Source organism: Rhineura floridana, chromosome 16, assembly GCF_030035675.1.
Source record: "Rhineura floridana isolate rRhiFlo1 chromosome 16, rRhiFlo1.hap2, whole genome shotgun sequence".
Classification (NCBI taxonomy): Eukaryota; Metazoa; Chordata; class Lepidosauria; order Squamata; family Rhineuridae; genus Rhineura; species Rhineura floridana.
The window spans coordinates 16,155,960-16,177,537 of NC_084495.1; the positions used below are offsets into that span (position 1 = coordinate 16,155,960).

The 21,578-nt window shown below is 41.8% G+C and overlaps 1 protein-coding gene across 2 annotated transcripts in view; it reads right to left on the minus strand.

Annotated features, from left to right (window-relative positions):
* BRWD3 (bromodomain and WD repeat domain containing 3) overlaps window positions 1-21,578 on the minus strand; it is an 86,250-nt gene that overhangs the window by 11,724 nt on the left and 52,948 nt on the right. For both annotated transcript variants that reach the window (XM_061599018.1, XM_061599017.1), the window contains exons 20-36: window positions 19,593-19,686; window positions 17,755-17,904; window positions 16,859-16,935; window positions 15,868-16,045; window positions 15,653-15,769; window positions 13,635-13,742; window positions 11,897-12,021; window positions 10,941-11,023; window positions 10,583-10,694; window positions 6,569-6,630; window positions 6,297-6,452; window positions 5,184-5,304; window positions 4,257-4,382; window positions 3,639-3,720; window positions 2,052-2,108; window positions 1,566-1,706; window positions 621-773 (exon numbers count right to left, since the gene is read on the minus strand). In XM_061599018.1, coding sequence (XP_061455002.1) covers window positions 621-773; window positions 1,566-1,706; window positions 2,052-2,108; window positions 3,639-3,720; window positions 4,257-4,382; window positions 5,184-5,304; window positions 6,297-6,452; window positions 6,569-6,630; window positions 10,583-10,694; window positions 10,941-11,023; window positions 11,897-12,021; window positions 13,635-13,742; window positions 15,653-15,769; window positions 15,868-16,045; window positions 16,859-16,935; window positions 17,755-17,904; window positions 19,593-19,686 — 1,942 coding nt within the window. The remainder of the gene's footprint in view (window positions 1-620; window positions 774-1,565; window positions 1,707-2,051; window positions 2,109-3,638; window positions 3,721-4,256; window positions 4,383-5,183; window positions 5,305-6,296; window positions 6,453-6,568; window positions 6,631-10,582; window positions 10,695-10,940; window positions 11,024-11,896; window positions 12,022-13,634; window positions 13,743-15,652; window positions 15,770-15,867; window positions 16,046-16,858; window positions 16,936-17,754; window positions 17,905-19,592; window positions 19,687-21,578) is intronic.

Consider the following 21,578-nt stretch of genomic DNA (forward strand, 5'->3'; position numbering starts at 1 on the left):
CCTTCTATATACTAAGCAAGTGCTCTACCACTGAACTACAGTCCATTTTAACTAAAAGAAATGGAGACATGACTTTCCAACACTTTGCAGATAGAGGCGATGAATCAGAATCACCACATTACTATTTGTTATGCACCTGCAACTTCATGCTGGGTTCCAGGCCTCATCTTGAACATAATGCCTGTTGTTCTTCCTACATCACTCTTTACCAGGATATTGTGAAGACAAAACCAAAGAATTAAAGATAAAGCCTCAATTCCATTAGCTTTTCAAAATGATGGAGAAGCTATTGCCCCAGTCACTTTGCTGAGGGCACAGGTGCTCTCATTGCCCATTGGGACATCAAATTAAAGGGTATGTGTGTGGTGGTGGTAGTGGTATGACAGCTCCATGTCTGCACCTGTCAAGGCACATGGAGCTCCCCCACAATGAAATGAGGAGGACTACCCACACATCCAGGAGATTGATGCACACAGTGAAATGCATGTCAGGACACAGATCAGGACAACTGTCTTTAGTGAAGGCTGAACTTAAGACTATTATATTTGATAATGCTTTATTTGCACATGGCAGATTGGAAGTTTGCAGACGCAGGCACCTCTCACGCTTCTGCATCTTACCCTAGATTTCTTATTAGGAGTGTAGGCTTTGGAGTTACAGAATATCAAGCGAACATCTTTGTAGAATTCAAGGGGGTTCATGTAATTTCCTGCTTCCAAAGTTTCTTTCACAGTGCTGAAGTCCATTGGAGTGTCTACGATATCACGATAGTCCTACAAGCAACATTTTAGTCATGTTAAGTGGGTAATATTGCTACACTGCGGTGAAATGGTTAGATACATATTACATATGGCTGCTTACAAAGCTATTTCATAGAAGCCATCAGTGTTCCACAGACGCCAAAACATAAGGTCTGTGTACGTATCCAAAAGGCAGCTTGCTTCAAGGTCTACCTATCGAGAAGCACTTTGGGTGCACTTGGAGTGCACGCATTCTCATTATGGTGATTTATGGCTGTAGAACTATTCTGAGGATACTACAAGCAAGGAAATAATCATGGAGTGAATGCATTTGGCGCCAGTGCTATACAAGGGGGCAGGAATTTGTACAGAAAAAAAAGTCACTTTTTGATTGTGTGGAATAACCCTTAAGGGATTTTACAGAAGCTGATTGTTTACCAGATTCAAAAGGTTTTTTTAAAAAATCAAGAATAGAGATTTTAGTGTTAAAACTAGCAAGAGTGAATTAGCAAACACAATACACAGTCACACTTCAAATTAAGAATGGGCAGTTCATTTTCTGCAACCACACCATACAAGCACAGCTTCCAGAAATAAATGCAGGATTCAGATCCCAAGAATCTCATGTTCAGGTTTTTGAAAAGCTAGTTTCTAGCTCTCAAAGCGGCAATGAGAGAGTTGGAAGTACGTGGGCGATGCTTAACAAAACACTGGATGTCGAGAAGGTTGTGGGGCTGAGTACAACAAGAGATGGGGCTAGGAATTCTGTGGTCTGTACAATTCTTTACTCCTCCTTCCTGAACTAAAAGAATGAAAGAAACTTACAGGGTAGGAAAAGAGATCAACAGGTTGTCGGAATGGCTCAGAATCTTCACGTTCGTAGATTAGGCTTAATAACTGCTTGCACTTTTCTTTCCAGGCCTCGGCATGTCCTTTGGAGGGCTGCGTCTTTATCTGCTGCTTTATCTGAATGTTTTAAAAAGGGAGGAACATACCATTTTGATCATTTTTGAAATTCCTTCTCATTTAATTTATGCTAGTTCTGTTGCAATCAGCCATGTACAAGAGCCCCACGGACGCAGATGAAAGATAACTCATTAGTGATTCATTCTGGCTTATCAATGGATTATTTTTTACAACATCTAGGTGATCAAAAAATATGACATCAGAAAAGAGAAATCAATAGCACTACATACAGTCACATAAAATCCAACAGGTCTTCAAAATCAGGGTCATGCAATTAAAAGCCAATTTCCTGATTCTTATCCGCAAACTGGCCCTGAATGAATGGTAACTAAGCACAGCACTCACAGTTCTCTTTGCAGATGAGGTTCCTGGACCATCTGAATCAGCATGTGCTTCTGCCACCTGAAGGAAAGTTTAATTATTACATAGGAAAAATTAGCAAACACTGAAAGTTTTTTTTAAAAAAAACCCAGAACCATTACGGATGGCAAGAAAGTGTTTCCAATCGTTACAGAATCAGGTGAGATCACTTAAGATTTATTTATGGCATTTGTATGCTGCCTCATGACATAAAGTTGCTGGCATGGCTTACAATAAATAAGAGCAGATGTATAATAAAATTGACCACTGTATTTTTGCAAACTGTGTATGTAACTTTCTGTCTCTCAAAGACCTTGGGAAGAAATCTCAGCCCTTTGAGAACTGAATAGATCTGCTTGAAAAAGGTTCTCTTTTCTGCACTCAAGATCCAGAATGACATTTTTTGTTTCAAAAGGCGTGCAGAAGTTACTCCACCGTAGTTGGGACTTTTAAAAAACCAAAGCCAACTTGAAGGTTAGGTTAGATTAATTGAATGAATGTATTCTTTCCAACTGTGAAAAAAACTAAACTCCTTGATGTTGTTACTTCACTGGCTAATAGGCAATGCAGGAAGACCTCTATATAGCATGCCAAATTAATGCTTTTCTAGCCTGATATCAACTTGATCAGAAACCCCACCAAGAAAACAAGCTAACCAACAAGGAATGGTACATTTTGTAAAAAGGTTTGTAGCCTACAAGACTGTGACTCAAAATATCCAAAGAGCTTAGAAACTAAAAAGAGCCTGAGGTAGGTAGCCCATCTCACTGTCTCTAAAGAAGACATTACATAACTGATTTTGAGCCCAAATTTGAATATGACAGACACTGACATTTTGAGCACAGGTGATACGGCAGGCCTATCTTAAGGATTCCCCTTGTCGTGCCTTTTGGAAGGCTCCACATACAAGCTGGGATGCGATAAGGAGGAAATATGAACTGAAAATTGGTATGAAAATACTGCATCAATGAAAAATGTAATATAATTCTAGGATTTTGGCTTCTTAAGATTTTTGTTGTTGTTATGTGCCTTTAGGTTGATCACGACTTATGGCGACCCTATGAATCAGCGACCTCCAATAGCATCTGTCATGGACCACCCTGTTCAGATCTTGTAAGTTCAGGGCTGTGGCTTCCTTTATAGAATCAATCCATCTGTTTGGTCTTCCTCTTTTTCTACTCCCTTCCGTTTCCCCCAGCATTATTGTCTTTTCTAGTGAATCAGGTCTTCTCATTATGTGTCCAAAGTATGATAACCTCAGTTTCATCATTTTAGCTTCTAGTGATAGTTCTGGTTTAATTTGTTCTAACACCCAATTATTTGTCTTTTTCGCAGTCCATGGTATGGGCAAAGCTCTCCTCCAACACCACGTTTCAAATCAGTTGATTTAAGATTTACATCTTTTGCAATAGCAAGCAACTACTACTCATAGCTTCCAGAAAAAAAGCTTGAATGAAAACTCAGCAATTATAAAGGCATTCTGTCCTTCAGTGCTCTGTGCAATCTCCTAGTTGTTTCCCAGAATTCACTCCCAGTGAATTCACCTGTCTTGAGGTCTTTTCCCTCTCTTACCTCCTCTTCTTCACCTGTGCTGCTCAAGTCTTCAGCTTTCACTTTGTTATAAATCTCCAGAATATCTGTGCAACTCTGATCCCTAAAGGGTAACAAAACCATCAAAGAGCTAAGTACTACAGAGATTGTAAAAACATGTTATGGGATCTATCTCCTTATTGGACAGGATGTAAGTGAAGAAAGAGGTCATGAGAGAGGAAATCATCTGGTACCATGAAAACATGAAATGCCTTTGGCATGTTTTCTGAAATACATCTGTTGTAAGCCATCTTCTGGATTTCAAAGCTTTGGGCAACTATACCTTTGTATTTCATTGCTGTGGTGCAGTTAGCATTTGAAAGACATATTCAAGTCAGCACAACAACATATTTTAGAATGTATTTATGTGATATTATACACTGTGTCTGCATTGCAATGTTGCAAAACCACAAAAGATTATTTCATATTTACGTGATAGAAATATATTTAGACCATGACTTTATTCATTCACTTGTATGAAAGCATACACACCACAGATGCACCCAAACAGTTCAGGAAATGCTTTGCTGATCAAGCAAGTTTTAGGAGAAATATTTCTCAATTGGGGAAATGTTAGCTTGCAAAGAAACTGATGCTCACCCAATGTAGTGAAGCAAGACATCTGTTACAATTTTGGCTGCTTTAACTATAGGACTATCGGGCTCATTGAAAGTCCTAGCGTTATGTTCAATATATCGTACCTCCCACATTAGTGCTGATATTCTCCTGAAAAATGAAGAGATTACATTCATAAATACTTGCTATACTCATTCTATAACTGAAAACCAGTTTGCAAAGCCTGCATGGGCTTTTCATGAACAGTGAATACAACAGCAACATAAAAGAAGAGAAGAAACTCTATGAAATCGGACCTGAAAGGCAGGGAATCTCATGCTTGTTATCAATTGCTGAGTCAATCCAAGGCAATTAGAGGAGCAACTGTTCACTACTTCACTGCTGTAAATGGTGACATGTTGAGATGAACCCAACATGAAACCGTTGAACTTTTGCTATGACTATAACCCTCTGGGGTACAAATCTGGCATAAGAGCAAAATACAAGAGGCAGGGAAAACAATTCTCTTAAGCATCAGGAAATTACATCATGAATAACTGGGAAACTGGACAAAACCCACACATCCTGACCTACGTCAGCTGTATAACTAACAGGGAAGAGTCTTATATACTGAATATAAGTTTGGACTCTCCTGAAGTATTTTCCTGATTAAATGGAACTGGAAACAATTTCACTAACGCTACAGTTTTTAGAAATGTAGAGATACTTAACAATATGCAGTGGATGGAAATAATTTCTAAAATTGCCAGTGTGGTGTAGCAGTTAGGGAGTTGGACTAGACCTGCGAGACCAGAGTTCAAACCCCCACTCAGCCATAAAGCTCCCCAGGGGACCTACCCTACCTCAGTGTTGTTATGAGGATAAAATGTGGAGAGGAAGAACCATGTACAGCACCGTGAGCTCCTTAGATGAAAGGTGGGATATAAATGTATTAAGTATGTAAAATCTGACCTGTAAAATCTATTTTCAAGTCTTCTCCTTATTGTGGTGAGGTCAGTTGGATAAGCAACAACAGTGCAATATAGTGGATAGGCACTAAGGTCCACTGGGACAGCAAAAGGGTTGGAAATATCTAAAAAAGATAATAACAAAAGTGGATTAAAGTCCACAAGCTACGCCAGAAGTGAAATGGTAAAACTTGGAAGCTTTATTTAAAAACTGTAGGCATATTATATATACATGCTTTATAAAAACATGTATAAAAAGTAACATGACAAGCAGTATATTACTTTATATTATTATTGTCCTAACCATCAGCTGAACGGCAGTGATATCACAGAATGTTCACAATCTTGCAACAGAATGTGGCCAGGAGCACAGAATCAGATGTGGAATGGATGCCTGATTAGAATGATCCGTAACTAGGGAAAATTGTCTATGCTTGGGCAGGGAGAGAACATGGAGAAAGCCTGAGGCGTGCATGCCAGGCAGAAAGCGAGTGAGTGGAAAGGGGGCCTGGAGGCAAACTGGCTAAAGGAAGGGGAGCAGCGGAAAAAAAAGCAGGGACCTCTTATGGTGAAGGCAGCAGAGGCCTAAGATAAAGAGGAACTGAAGAGTCATAGAAAAAAGAAGGGACCTAAAATAAAACCCATACAAAGAGCATCAAAGACATGAAAGACTGTATGTAATATGCCTTAGGAGACAAAGTATGCATACTGTACACTTCGGGAGACAAAGATGAAGTGATGCCAAAGTCTGTGAGGTGTGTGCCATCTGACAGGAATTACTGATATCTATGTAATCTTTTCACTCCAGCTGGTCATTACACGAATTATGTAACTAAGAAATAGTGCCTTTTTTGCTTTTTTCCTCCTCCCTCCAAATACCTCTTCCTCTTGTGTTGTGTCTTTTAGATTATAAACCTGAGGGCAGGAACTGTCTTATCACCGACCTTTCCGAGCCACTCTGGGAGCATTCTTTGACCGAAGAGTGGGACAAAAACGCTTTAAATAAATAAATATGCTGAGGCTGTTTCCATCTGTGGTTGTGGGTCCAACACTAGACTGATGCTGATCTTCCTAGCATCAGTCCCACATTTCCTTTTGAGCCCCCCCCCCCCAATACCTAGGGAAAGAAGCTGATCGATGCCTCGAAGAACTCGAACACATTCTTCGTCTCTGGAATGGGCTCCCCATTCTCCTTCCTGTGGTTTGTACAGCAGAGAAGCCAGCTCCTCTGTTGTTACAGGAACTCCAGCCCCAACTTCCTCTGGATAAGCAGCTACAGAAAATGAAGGCGGGGGATGAGAGAGAAGGAGTCCAATTAGAGCATCTGTCATTGTACTTACATATAAAATTATTGACACCCAAATGAAGGGGAAAAAAAACATTATTTACTTCCTTCTGGAATTGGCTCCATGTCCCAGGGGCTCATCTTTTCTCTTTCATTATTGTCCCAGCTGTTAGAACAAAAAATGTGTTTAAATATTTAAAACATACACAGATCTAGTGCAGAATAGTAGTGGTGGCCAGAAAGCAGGGCCTCCGAGGCCTATTTCAGGGCCCAGTAAGCTTCATATGGGTGCAAGCTGTCATTCAAGTAACTAATCTGAAGCCGTTAAAGGCCATTTCCACATTTATCACATGTCAGCTACTTGTGCAGTGACTGAAGGCTGCATTCAACCATGCGCCACACTGGCTGCATGCAGCATTCAGCCATGCGATAAAGAGAGTTTAATCATACTTCCATTACACCATGGTTTGTTATCAACTGTGGCAGCAAGATAAGTTTTATATTTTAATTATTTTAAAGCATTAATATACCACTTTTCTGCTTGAGAAGTCTCCAAAGAAGCTTCAACAAAAGCAGGCAATTGGATACCAACCCAATTAAAACAACAAACAATAAAACATTTAAATCCACACACATACAGCAGACCACATGCCTTGTAGAATAAAGAGGTCCGAAAGAGAACATTGTTGGTGCCTCTAGAAACAAGGTTATTCCCTCGATTAAGGAACAATAATAAATAATAATAATAAATTTAATTTATGTGTCGCCTATCTGGCCAGTGGCCACTCTAGGCGACGTACATACAATAAATATGGCACAATACAATATAAAAATACAGTGAAATATATAAATTATAAGAGCAAACAATACATAATAGGAGGCATTTAAAACAGAAGAATATTAAGCCTCCCCAGAAGTCCCGAAAGCCTGCTGAAAAAGCCAGGTCTTTAAGGCCTTGCGGAACATATTCAGGGAAGAGATGTGCCGAAGATCTTGTGGGAGGGAGTTCCAGAGGGTGGGGGCCGCCACTGAAAAGGCCCTATCTGAAAACAACCACTAAAAAGGCCCTATCTATGGTTTCCACTCACTTGTTCTCAAAAGCAGGAATCACCTGGAGAAAGGCGTCTAAAGAAGGTCATGATTAGGCAAGTTCATATGGGAGAAGGCCAAGAACTACAAATTACCACCTTCCTACATGGTTATAACACAGAAATGTAAGAAGTTACCTTATTCCTGGTCAGACAGTTTATCCACCTTGCCCAATGTTGTCTTCTCTGGCTTGCCAGAGTCTCAGGCAGAGAAGGGTCTTTTGCATGACCTTCCATGACTCTGAACCTGGGACCTTCTGCATGTGCACCACTGAGCTACAGCAAAGTGCTCTACAGCAGCTTTACATGCAGTAGCTATGTAGTAAAGTGTTGTCCATATCCAGACATAAAGAGCGCTCAGCTGTGCTGTTAGTGCACAACAAAGCGGAATCAGCCCAGTACTCAGGATAGGAGAGAAGAGGAGGGCAGTCTTGCGGAGAGGTAGCTGAGTTTCCTGGGCAAATCCAAAATTTGGATTACCCTGGCAATTAGCCAAACTACTTGGTTAATTTCTGGGCCAACTGATGCATGTCATAAGGAGCTTGCTCATCAGTAAGGAGATGATGGGGGGGGAGCGGAGAGAGAGAGAGAGAGAGAGAGAGAGAGAATGGAAGGAGAAGCTTGGCAGGATTTCCAGGGAGCAGGATAGTAGTGTCCTATATAACACCTTGCTCCTCCATGGTTAGAAACACAATTATTAGTTTTTTATTTAACGCATTTATATCCCACTTTTCTTCCATGATGGAACTCCAGGTGGCATACATGAAGTTCCCAGGGGGTTTCCATCCAGACATAGAACAATCCCAAACTCTTCAGTTTAATAAAAGGTGTTGCATCAAATCCCTACTGATTTTGCCCTGGGATTAAATTTAGCATAACCATGAATTCCCTTCTCAAGGAGATTTGTTCAGCCCCTTTTTCGGCTTGGCTTTACACAATAAGTAAAAACACTGGGTTGTTCCCAGTAGTGGCTTTGCACTAACGGAAAGCATTTCCACTCATGCAGTTAACGGCACCCAGTTTTTGCTGATCCACCCCAACCTACTTCAGCCTGCTGTGCCATATCCCATACTGTTCTGGGAGGTTTCCCAACCCTCAGGAGCAGTCTTTCAGGAGGCATGGAAGGCTGGAGAGTGTGGGAGGAATCAGCAAGAACTGGGCCCCTCACCTTGAGTAAGCAGAAGCGCTTTCTGCTAGCGCATAGCTACAACTGGACATTCCCCATTGCTTTTTCAGGTAAACTCTGGGGGCAATGGATAGCTAGTTATCAGACAGTATAACACTGCTGGTTCTTTGCTGTTGTAACTGTTAAGATAAAGGGTTGTATTCATCTAAGCCCTACTCAGAATAGACTCACTGAAATTAATGAATCTAAGTTAGTCATGTCTATTAATTTTAATGGACCTGCTCTGAGTAGGTTGTTGTTGTTAAACACCATGCATAACTTTTTAAAAAAGTTTTTATCTTGTCTTACTTCTGTTGAAGTGTATATTGTGGCATTACGTAGCTATTTTTCTTGCTATACTGTTCTGTTTATGTTTGGTGCCCTGGGCTCGTTTGGGAGGAAGGGTGGGATATAAATTCTTCTTCTTCTTCTACTACTACTACTACTAATAATAACAACAACAATAATAATAATTCATTAGCTACCTTGTGAATCCTTACTGGTTAAGGATGTATAAAACTTTTTGTAAACCAGTTAGAGGTTTTTCACAATCAAGCCGTATATAAATTGTGTTAAATAAAATCTCCTCGCACTGTTGCTGATGCCCTTACTCAGAGCAAGAGAGGGCTTTTTATGAAGCAAAGAGAAGCAAGGCTGTAGGGAAAGGCTGCTTTCCCCCTTTCTTCCTGGCAGCCTGCCTTTCTTGGCTCCTGATTCATTGCCATCTCCTTTTAAAAATTATTCTTATTTGTGAGGCTGCCCAGATCTCACCTTTGGCCCAGACAGAGCCAAGGAGCAGTGAGGAAGCTCAGGACTTGCTCGCTCCCCATCTCTGAGACTAAGTGTGTGTGTGCCAGCATTCCCCCTTTCTTCCACCTACACTCTGCTCCCCCCCCCCCAAATTCTCTCTCAAAGACGCTGCGGCAGTTGAGGGCTTCCCCCCTCCCATGTGTCCAAATGCTTGCAGGAGGGCAGATGTGTTAGTGTGTGTATGTGTGCTGATCTGTCTTCTGCTCCACTCTCATTCCCCAAGTACAAGTTAACCAAGTCATCAGTTCTGATGATCATCCCAAGGCCTAAAGGCACTAACCTAAAGGCACTAACTCAATTTAACCACCCTTTTGTCTTCACAATCTAGCATCCCCACTACTACCACATTGCTACTTCTTTTGTTGTTGTTGTTGTTTATTATTATTATTATTAAAAAATTCAGCAGGTTGGCTGAGGCTGGGGTCCACATATTGCAGCTGAAAAGTATTTATTTACTTAATTATTATTGCATGTATATCCCACCTTCTCTCCAAGTTGCTCAAGTCCTCCTTTCCATTTTATCCTTGCAACCCTGTGACATAGGTCAAGGTGAGAGACTGTGTCTGCACCAAGATCACCCAGTGAGCTTCATGGCTGCGTGGGGATTTGGACCTGGATCTTAGTCCAACACTGTCACCCACTGGTGTTGGGAGACAGGACTGCACATCTTCAGACTATGTGTTGTGGGGGGAGGGGGATACCAGTTTGACGAACCTTTGCATTAAGAAAAGAAAGCACTTTTTATGGAAAGGGACATTTAGAGATGTGATTTTGCCATGCACCATTTTTTCAATTAACAGAGGCTAAAATTACAATTAGTGTGTGTGTGGGGGGGGGGTTGTCACAAAAATTGTTGAGCTTATAAAGGGGGTCCTGTACTCATAAAGGTTGGGAACCACTGCTTTACCTTATTGGTATTGATCAATCAGTGAGCATATTTATTTACTTAATTTGCAAAGAAATACAGGTTGCAGAATTCAAGCTTTTCTTACAGACTTGTTTTTTTAAAAAATGCCCGAAAGTACACACAACCCCACCCCCACAGTCATCCTTACTGAACACTGTAGCACTGGAAGGAACTATCAGGATATTCAGTCTGGAATGGCTGTTGACTTTCTACAGTTCCAAACCACCATGCGTCATCTATTATGCTGCGGAATCTGTCCCCTGCAACAGAAAAAGTTGGAGAGAGCCACGTGATACATGCAGAAAAAAAGCACAAAAATGCTTACAGTGATGTGCATTATTTAAAAGGAGCATTATTTTTCCATGTTTTTTTCCGATTAAAAATATACACAGCAATTTACAGAAATGAATACATATAAAAGTACAACAAGTACTAAACAATAACTAAAAGCACCAAATGTTAATTGTGTTTGATAGGGAGCGACTCGATGGCAAGCCTACACTCACCAATCTGCCAGTTCCTTTCTTTGGCTTCATTGTAAAACTGATGCAGCACAAGGAAATCAATGACATCTGGCATATCATGGTACCTGTGACACAGAAGTGAAATAGCTCTTCAGAAGGAAGTAGCGCAACCACAGACACAGTTTGCACATAAGCCATTTCTAATCTCACTGACCCTGGGATTATTGTTCCAAGTTCATTACAGGAATAGTAAATGTTTGGCCCCGTTAAAAAATTTCAGTCAGAATTTAGCCTCAAGTTACAATGTTACAGCCACTCCCCACTACTTCTCAATAACATTCTCAGGAAGAAACACTTGACTTCATAAGAACATAAGAAGAGCCTGCTGGATCAGACCAATGGCCTGTCTAGATCAGCATCCTCTTCTCAGTGACCAACCAGATGCCCAAGGGAAGTCTGCAAGAAGAATCTGAGCTCAACCACACACTCTCTTCACTTGTGATTCCCAGCAACTGCCATCTAAAGGTATACTGTCACCAAAAGTGGAGGTAAAACATAGCCTTATCCTCCATTCATCCATCTAACCCTCTCTTAAATCTGCCCAAACGGATGGCCAACACTACTTCATGTTCTATGTTGCCCCACCCTCTGCTCAAGTTCATTGGGTTGCAGTCAGCTAAGAGTAGATAGCCCCACCCCACTCCCAAAAGCATCAGAGTACACCCACTGAAATTAATGAGCCCAAGTCATGTCTATTAAATTCAACGGGTCAACTCTGTGTAGGAGTAGCATTGAATGCCACCCACTGGCTGCAGCTGGTGGTATAATAAAAGGCTGGTGCTGGAAATGACAGGAAAAATGCCCAAGGTGATGGATGTTCTATCACTTGTTCCTTTTCCTAAACATTATTAGGGAGTCAGGCGTTAGGGATAGTGGCAGGGGAGAATGAGAGCTGGTGATAGATGAGGCATCTGAGTGACTTTTAGCCAGCTACTTACTTTATGGAAAATGATTCACCAGTCATTTTGCCTGAGATTGGGTCAAGAAAGGCAAGCTTCAAGCAGCAAAGAGTAGGTGGTCCAACTTCATACTTAATTCCCACAATCTTCACAAATTCTTGTTCCTGTTTGTAAAAACAGTATCAGAGGTCAAAAGCTTAGTTATGTGTGCTTTACTTGAAGCACACACACAAAAAGCAGAGTGTTAGACAGGTAGTCCTGTGAATAGAGTGCAAATAACCTCCTCTCACTTCTCTTATTCTGAGCAACAACACAGGATCTGTCATGGATGATTCAATCTTAAACCATGCATCAAGTCAGGACACAAAGTAAAAAATAAATAAAAATGGATGAATGAATTATTCCTTTGGTTCAACAAGGAATGCAGAAATGGTTTTTACTTTTGGTCAAATGCACTCAGAAGCAGGGAAAAGACATTTGTCTATGGAACAGCTACTCACAAACTTACTCCAGACCACTCACAGAATACATATAAACACTGGATGCTTACAAACCCTTTGCTAGCACTCTCACTCTGCCTAGGGGTCACCTGGCCCAAAGGAGTCTCTAAACTGCTGACTTTGCCTATATAATCCAAACAATTACATCTCAGCAGAGGTCAGATATAGCCATTCCACTCACATCTGTAAGGTAGCTACAGGTTCAGGTTGGTTTGAAACTTAAATGGAAAAGCTGCTTGGACATGAATAATTCCAAGGGAGTGTAGCAGAGGCGGACTTGGGGAAAATGGACGCAAGCCTGAAAGTGGTACTGGAAAATGTAGGGAGCTTTTCATAAAATAGGAAAGTGGCCACTCAGCCATAAGGTTCCCTGAGTTGTCATGGGACAATACCTATTAGGGCTGTGTTCCACTTTTTTGTGGATGCTTTTGGGAGTGGGGTGGGACTATAAAGTTTGCCCACTGTGTGGACAATGCTTCCCTGTCTTCTGCTGCTGTGTTGCAGTACAGCCCTAGAAGACAGGGAAGCCTCACTGTGTTGCAAAGGCAACCAGGTGACTCTCCATAGCAGCAAGAAGAACAAACTGGTGCAGGTTGTCATGGCAAAGTTTATACCAAGACATTAAACTGTGGTACATTTGGGATTGGAGGGGGCATTTTGCACTGCACAACCCCCCAGTTTGTCACCACTGAGTGACACTGCACATGAGTTTAAGCCATTCTCACAAATATATTTATAGCCATAATGCATGTCTATCTGCCCATTCACCTTCATGCATTCATACTCCCTATTACTACTTTGCACAAAAAAGCAAGAAAAAAAAATGAGAACATGAATGTAGAGGTAGAGATTCAAGTCCACAAAAGGCAAAACAACAAATTCAGATGTGGGGTTTCTGATGTTGCCCACTGAACAATGTAAAGCTGACCACAGCCTACAAACCAAATTCCCTACTCCTGGATTTCTGCTTTCAGTTTGTGACACAGTATAATCTGCAGCATGGGAGCTAATCAGGTGGGAGTTTCTGGATAGCCTGATTCTGCCTCAAACTTCATGTGTTTATGGTAGCCAGGGGCTGTTAACTCAGAGAGATAAAACACATGCTTTACACATGGACGGTCCCAGATTCAATCCCTGGCATCCCCAGGTAAGGGTGGGAAAGACCTCTGTCCATCAATGTAGACAACATATGAGCCAACAGTATGACTTGGTATAAGGTCTCCTCCTAGTATATCGGGTCATAAAAGAGCAAAATATAATTCTGAAGCTCCACTTACCCTGAGTTCCATTTTATTCCATGGTTGCTTTTGCATGTTAACACTATAAATTTTTGCCTTTCTAACTGCACGCACATAAGCTTCATGCCCTTGCCTGAAATAGATTATCTGAAAGAAAGAAAATTAAATGACAATCCTATTCATACTCCAAAGCTGGTCTGAGAACAGCTTATCTTTACAATGAGACAGAAGCTAATACATGCCCCAATCTTTTTTTAACAGTGTTTCTCTTGCTTGTTACAGAAAATGCATCATGTGTGCATGCCATGAGACACATGGAACAGAATAGCCCTCAAAGGAGCAATGTATTAAGGCTCAGCGTGTTTCAAGGTATAAGACTTCTCCTTAGGAAGAACTGATTTATTCTTTTCAGAGACAGCTAAAACAATCTTTTGTGCTACCTGGCAGAGCAGCCCTCCAGATGCTTTGGACTACAACTCCCATCAGCCCCAGCAGACATGACCACGGCTGATGAACACTGCCGTCAAAAACATCTGGAGGGCACCAGGTTGGTGAAGGCTGTGATAGCTAATTCAGATAGTACAGAAGAAAAAGAAGAGGAAGAATCTCGACACTCAAAATTCATTGGGCCTTAATATATTGCTCTATGTGCACCTTTCAAGGCAGGATTTGTGGAACCTTTGACCCTTCATACGTTGCTGAACTGCAACTCCAAGCGGCCCTAGCAAGCATGGCCAATAGTCAGGGATGATGGAAGCTATAGTTCAGCAACACGCAGAGGGCCAAAGCTTCCCCACACCTCTTTTAAGGTCCTCTGCTGTTGACTTCTTACAAAGTCCAAGGGTTGTACGTGGTACGGCTTTCTCATTCACTTCTAGGAAAACAAACACTTCTATAGGTGGTTTGGTGGACAATGGACATGGCTAGTGTGGGTGGGAAACAATGAAACCTTGCTGTGGAAAGTGAGCAAACAGAAAGAGCCAGCCTCACTCCACCCTCATATGAATCAGTAGGCTTGAAGTATTAATGGGGATCTTTACAGAGAGTTGGAGTGGTGCCATGGCTAAGAGCATGAGTTATAAACCTCAGTCCTAATCTCAACAAGGCCATTAACTTCCTGGGTGGTATTACAAAAACCACCAATTCTCAGCCTCACTCTCTTTCCCTCCCACACACATACCTATAATGGGGGGAGGGACTGGCCTACCTTACAGGTTTGTTGGCAAGCTTACTGAAATAAGAAGCATTTGAATACTCTAACATTTTATTATTTTCACTGTAAACTGCAAAGCCACTGCATATAATTATCCTAAAACCAGCAATTCCTTATGGGCACAGATGCTCACTTAACAATCCTACACAAGGAATCTTTCCCATTCACTGCAACACAAGGACCAACTTCACACAACACACACTGAGGAACTGCCTCTTTCCCTAAGGGCCACCCTGCTTATGGCAGAGCTCAGTGTGTGCCTCTTGAGTATGCACGGGGCTCCCAAATGGGAGCACTAGAATAATTAAAGTTGAATTACAAATACTTAAGGAGCTTTTTCTTTAAAATGTTATCCGATATCAATCCTTGCAAACATGACTTAAAACAATGCCGGAATGTGGGCAGGCTGTCATTATTTTATTTATTTATTATTTATTTATTTATTATTTTATTTATACCCCGCCCTTCCTTCCAGCAGGAGCCCAGGGCAGCAAACAGAAATGCTAAAAACACTTTAAAACATCATAAAAAGACCTTAAAATACATAAAAACAAAACAACGTTAAAAACATTAAAAAAAAACTTTAAAAACATCTTTTTAAAAAGGTTAAAGATATTAAAAGACATATTAAAAGCAATTCTAACACAGACGCAGACTGGGATAGGTCTCAACTTAAAAGGCTTGTTGGAAGAGGAAAGTCTTCAAAAGGCGCCGAAAAGATAGCAGAGATGGCGCCTGCCTAATATTTAAGGAGATTATTTCCCAGCATTATTTGTAATGCATGACATTGGCAGTCAGTTTAAAGGGGCAATAATCCCAGGTAGTTAGATACATGAAAAGCTACCTCATCCCCCATTTGTGGGACAAAGGGGGAACGCCGCGGGATGGTATCCAGTATCCAGTGGGGAGCAAACCATTCTTCAGTGGGTTCACCATCCATTGAAAGCCGTCCGCTGGGTTTCTGAAAACAGAAACATTTCAGAACTACAATAAAAGCAGAGTGTACAAAACATCTCCCGGCGGGAGGAGAATTGAGCTTCCTTTAAAAAGCCTGCTGACCTTTTTCCTTGTCTGTTTGGGTTTCTTGCGTTTGTCTTCCTGTCCTTTCGCATCTTTCACCTTTTCATCTTCAGAGCTGCTACAGATTTTGCGAGTCGCTTGTCTTGTTTGTCTTTTCGGAGGCTGAAGATTAATGCCGGCATCTGCAGTCCAGTCAGAATATTCACTGGACGAATCACTGAAAAAGTAACGTAACAAAATTCCGAGGGACAACTTTTTTTTTAACTTTTTAACTATCTGATTATTTAAAGTTTGAAAAAAATGAGGTCTAAATTATTCTTAATGCCAATTTTTCACTATTTTAACAATCAATTTCCATTTACTTTACAAGTGATACCACTGTTACCTTGTTATTACTTTACTTTATTTGGTAGATTTGGCCGAGAGGTAGGGCATCATTTTACAGTTATTTATATGAGAAACTGTAATTGTGACATAACTAGATCAATGAAGATCAGATTGTGGTCAAAACAAGTTTGGTATTGTCATTTATGTTGTGCTTACTTATCCCTGGTTCCTGTGTCATGATAAGCCACTATTTGTCCTAAACTATGGTTCAGTTATGGACGTGCCTCCTGTTGCTGCATGGGTACCTATGTGACTTCTCCCCTCTGTTTCAAACAAGTACACTATGCCTTGTCGTATCATTTTAACCCACACCATGGTTTGTTTCAAGCAAAACACAAGCAGTAAGCCAGAAATACAGTATACACCTCAACAGAGGCTGTGGTTACCTGGTTCAGATTTTGTGGAAAGATGAGACTGATGAGGGGCAACTGCACTCAATGAGGGGCATCAGGTTCCAGCTTCACATAGACAAATTCACACGATTTCTGGTTATGCCAAATATTAGTTATTCAGCTTTAAAATATTGTTGACATGGTCCTTGCACACTGTACCCCCTCATAGTAGGTGGCCTCATAGTTATGCAGACACCACATTCATTTTTATAGTGAAATATTACCCTTTAAAACAGAGCAAGCGAAATTACCTGGAGCTGCTTTCACTTTGCCATGCAGCCACATTGTCATCCACAGATGCTTCACTTGTGCCACCTGTGTCATCTTCCTGAGATAAGAGGGGGGGGAGAGAAAAAGAGCAAGCTTTGTCTATTTGCTCCATCACTTTGCTACAGTCACAAATTTGCCTCTCCTATTGCACATCTTCTCTAAATTATTCTTCATAGGTCTAAAGGTCACTGCAAACTGCAAAATCAGATGCCAACCACTTAGGGAAGCTTTGGGCAATACACCTGACAGTAGATACAGAAGGTGAACAGAAACATGCAAGTGAAAACATTCTCCTTGAATGTCTAAGGTCACACTGATACCATATACCACTTTAACAGTCATGGTTTTCCCTAAAGAATCTTGTTAAGGATTAGTTTGTCGAGGGTGCTGACCTCAGAGAGCTACAATTCCCAGCACCTTTAATAAACTAGTTCCCAGGATTCTCCATGCCTATTAAAGTGGTATAGCAGTGTTTTCAATGTATGATGTGGGTGTGACCTAGGCTGCTCTTAGAGCACTCCACCACTAGCAGAATTCCAGACACTTAACTGCGGGCCTGTTATGGGTAAACAGCCAGCCCATCACTCTTAGGAATGTTTACAGATATCTAGCACAGACTGGATTCAAATAAAGCTAAGGGGAGATACAGGTAGCATTTTTTTGTTCACAGTTCAGTGCCAGTTCCTATCTGTCCAACTGAAATTGTTCTGAACCCATTTCCAATCTTACTTCCTCTAATTGCGGCACAACTCTAACACCAACATTTTGATTATGTTTGGTAGTGGCTTGCATTTTAAAGTCTAAAATGAATTACGTTTTTATTGTAATTTTCTCCCCACCGCTAACATGAATTTAAAATAATCTTCAGGAGCCTGACCTCAGAAGAGCTTTCAGAGTCTTCCTGAGTATGTGAACTTCTTCTTGCACCTTGCGAATGATTATCAAAAGTGGAACGTGTTTGGTAAGCATGCTGGCGCTTGCGTTGGTTTCTTCGCAAAGATCGACCACTGCCAGGTTGATAATCACTCTTTCACAATACCAGGGAAGAAGGGAAGATAGAAACTGAGATTATATGGAAAGATTTGCAACATCAAATACCAAGATTAACCAAATCTGTGCAATAGGGCAGATGAATGCCTATGGACAGTTTGAGCCTTAGGCCCATGTGCTACCCCCTCTTCTCTGGGGCAGCCCAAGGAGGAACTTGGAAGCTTGAAAATTAAGCAGAATCCCTCCTTTTGTCAGAACTGAGGGAACTCGGGCTAGTTCATACTACAGTTTGCTGAATAGCCAGGATCATAAGTTAGAATTTGATTCTGGCTCATTTGAACAAGCCATAGATTAAATAACCAGAGCTCTCCTGAGTTCAGAGGTAACTAGGCTCTGTTTAGTTGAAAAGCTAAAACAGATGCTTGTGATTTCCTCCTCATGGCTGCACTGGAACAGGAGGAGGAAAGGACTGGCGTACAAACCAAGGGTTGTGTCAACTTGTGCACATAATGCTAAACTACGGTTAAGCATTATTCCCAAAAAGCCCCTCTAGCCAATGAGCATTTTAATTCAAAACCTTGCTTGTAGCATTTGAAACATCCAGTTCATTCAGGGACTCTTTCATTTTCCCAGGTCTTTAATACATATTAAGTATACACAGCTCTTTTCCTGCCCCTACTGCACCCCAAACAACTAAATGAGAGGTAAGCATACTGCAGCATAATCTAATTTTTTTAAAAAACACAATAAAAGTTAAACAATTGAGCTTAAATCAGGAATGGTGAACCTGTGGCCCTCCAGATACTGTCAGTCTGCAACTTCCATCAGCCCACACAGCATGGCCAACGGTCAGGGATGATAAACAGATGTACTGGCAGGGAGGCTACCAGAAAGCAAGCGAGACAGTACACAAACAGGATCCTTAATCTGTCCCATCTGCCCAGCGTAGGCAGGCAGTCTGGAGAGATGGAATTCCTATAGACTATAGGGGGGGAAAAAACCCTCCTCAGTCCTGCTCTGATACTGCACTGAATACCCTGATGGCCAAAGCTGGGAAAGACCAACTCTTCCCTTGCTCGCCTGCCCATCGAATTGTGGATGAGGGAGATTGTATCTAAAACCAGAATGATATTTAACAGCAGTTATCTGCAGGCCCTAGGGCTGGCTAATAGGATAACCAGCATACCCCCGAGTTGGAGAAGGGGCTAGCATGCAGCACAGCCAGGAACTATCTGTGCTGCATCCCCCTCACCTGGCCTACCTCTTGCTCCACACCATTCTTCCCTTTACCTGAGACCACTACAATTGGAGCCTCCTTGTTCTCCCCAACAGATCTTTCCTCACAAATTATTAATATATGCATCCACTTATCTGTCCACTCTAAGGACCTGAACCATTTACAACATTCTCCCTAAGAAATGAGGTGACCGAAACAGTCTAGTTCCCCGGCTCTCCCCCCGCCACCGCAGAAGTCAAGTTAAAAGCCACTCTGAGTCATTTGTCATGTAATTTATCATCAATCTGGTTCCACTACAGTTCACAGGGAACTCTCTCTTCTGTACATGCTTGGTTTCTCCTCACAAAATCCTTAGTGCCTAAGGTATTTCAACCCTTTCTCCCAATAACACCGTCTCATCTGTGCATTCAGATCCTGTATCTTTGCTAAGCCAGCTAGCTTCAAGCATGGAACACACAGCATTTCTGAAAACAAGCAAGATTTCTCACCCTTTGTAAAGTATGGGAAGGTTTTCTTTTCTTTTCAAGAGTATACAGATGGATTTCTAAGTCACCTTTGGCAGCTCGGCATTCCTCCTGAACTCTTTTAAGTAGAAAGAGAATAAAATTGGGTTATTCTCTAAAGCTTTAAACATGTCAGCAGATTTTCATCATGTTTAGATTATCATCATACTGGCTTCCAAGCCTTTTTCTTTTTTGGGGGGGGGGAGGCTAGTAGTTTTACCGAGTTATCTGAATTAAATGTACCCAAATGTAGAATTCTGCATGCACTCCAATGTGCTTTCAACAGAGTGGTCAGAGCTGCACGCACAAAAAGAAGACATAGCTACCACCACTGAGCTGAATGGGTAAACAATCCTGGATGAGAAAATGTGATGTAAGGCGTGGAGCTCACTCAGCCAGAACAGTCAAGTAGAAAGCATGGTCTTTATTTTGTGCTTTTATTTTGTACTTAAAGAACAACTTTAGTACAGGTGGTTGAAGCTGCAGTCCAATGCAATTTCCTGGAGTAAGCCACACTGAACACAGTAGGAGGATGTACTTCTGAGTACAGTAGGGCCCCACTCCCCCACCTAAAATCAAAACCCGCTGAAAAGTGGAACTCCTTCAATAAAATGGCGCCCGACGCCCAAAAAACACCGTAAAAGCGAAACAAGCACCGTATGAGTGGGGTCTTACTCTAATTTTAGCCATCGTATTAGCAGAACGCCAAAAAGCAGGGCCCTACTGTACACGTGCTAAGATCCCACTGCACAAAACTACCATTTCCCCAAACTGCAGATATAGTGGAGGAAGAGAAAAAGCTTCTGCTTTCAAGGTCTCTTTGGGCAATGAAAAAATATTTGATTAGAGCAGAGGTGGGGAATCTTTTCCAGTTTGGGGGCTACATCCTGAGTTCCCCCACACCTGAAAGGTCATTTTGACAGGTGAATAATAATAATAATAATAAAATAATAAAATTTTATTTGTTAGTCGCCCATCTGTCCGAATTAACGGACACTCTGGGCGACGTACAACAATATAAAATACAAAACACATAAAATCAACAATCACAGTATTAAGATCACATTATCTAAGACCATCCCTTCAGTAATACAGTATAAAAACCTAACCCACCCCAGAGATCCCATAGGCCTGCCTGAATAACCACGTCTTTAAGGCTCGGCGAAAAACCATCAGGGAGGAGGCATGTCGGAGGTCAAATGGAAGCAAGTTTCAGAGGGTGGGGGCCACGATCGAAAAAGCCCTCTCTCTGGTCCGCACCAACCTAGCTGTTTTCATCGGTGGGACCGAGAGAAGGTCTTGTGAAGCAGATCTTGTTTGGCGGCATATTTGGTGATACTGGAGGCGCTCCTTCAGATAAACTGGGCCGAGACCGTATAGGGTTTTAAAGGTAAGTACCAACACCTTGAATTGGGCCCGGTACACAACTGGCAACCAGTGTAGTTCTATCAACACTGGGGTGACGTGGTCCCGGCGACGGCTCTGCTTTATTAAGCGAGCTGCCGCATTCTGTACCAGCTGCAGTTTCCGGACCGTCTTCAAGGGTAACCCCACGTAGAGCGCATTACAATAGTCTAATCGAGAGGAGACCAGGGCATGTATTACTCATGGGAGCAGATGTATAGGAAGGTAGGGTCGCAGCCTCTGTACCAGATGAAGTTGGTACCAAGCTGCCCGGCTCACTGCCGAAACCTGAGCCTCCATAGACAGCTGGGAGTCCAATATGACCCCTAGGCTGCGGACTTGGTCCTTTAGGGGTAATCTCACCCCATTAAGTACCAAGTCTAAATTTCCCAACCTTCTCTTATCCCCCACTAGTAACACCTCAGTCTTGTCAGGATTCAGCTTCAGCCTGTTCTCTCCCATCCATCCACTTACGGACTCCAGGCAATTGGACAAGGTATCCACAGCCAACTCTGGTGAAGATTTAAATGAGAGAGAGAGGTGCGTGTCATCCGCATATTGGTGACA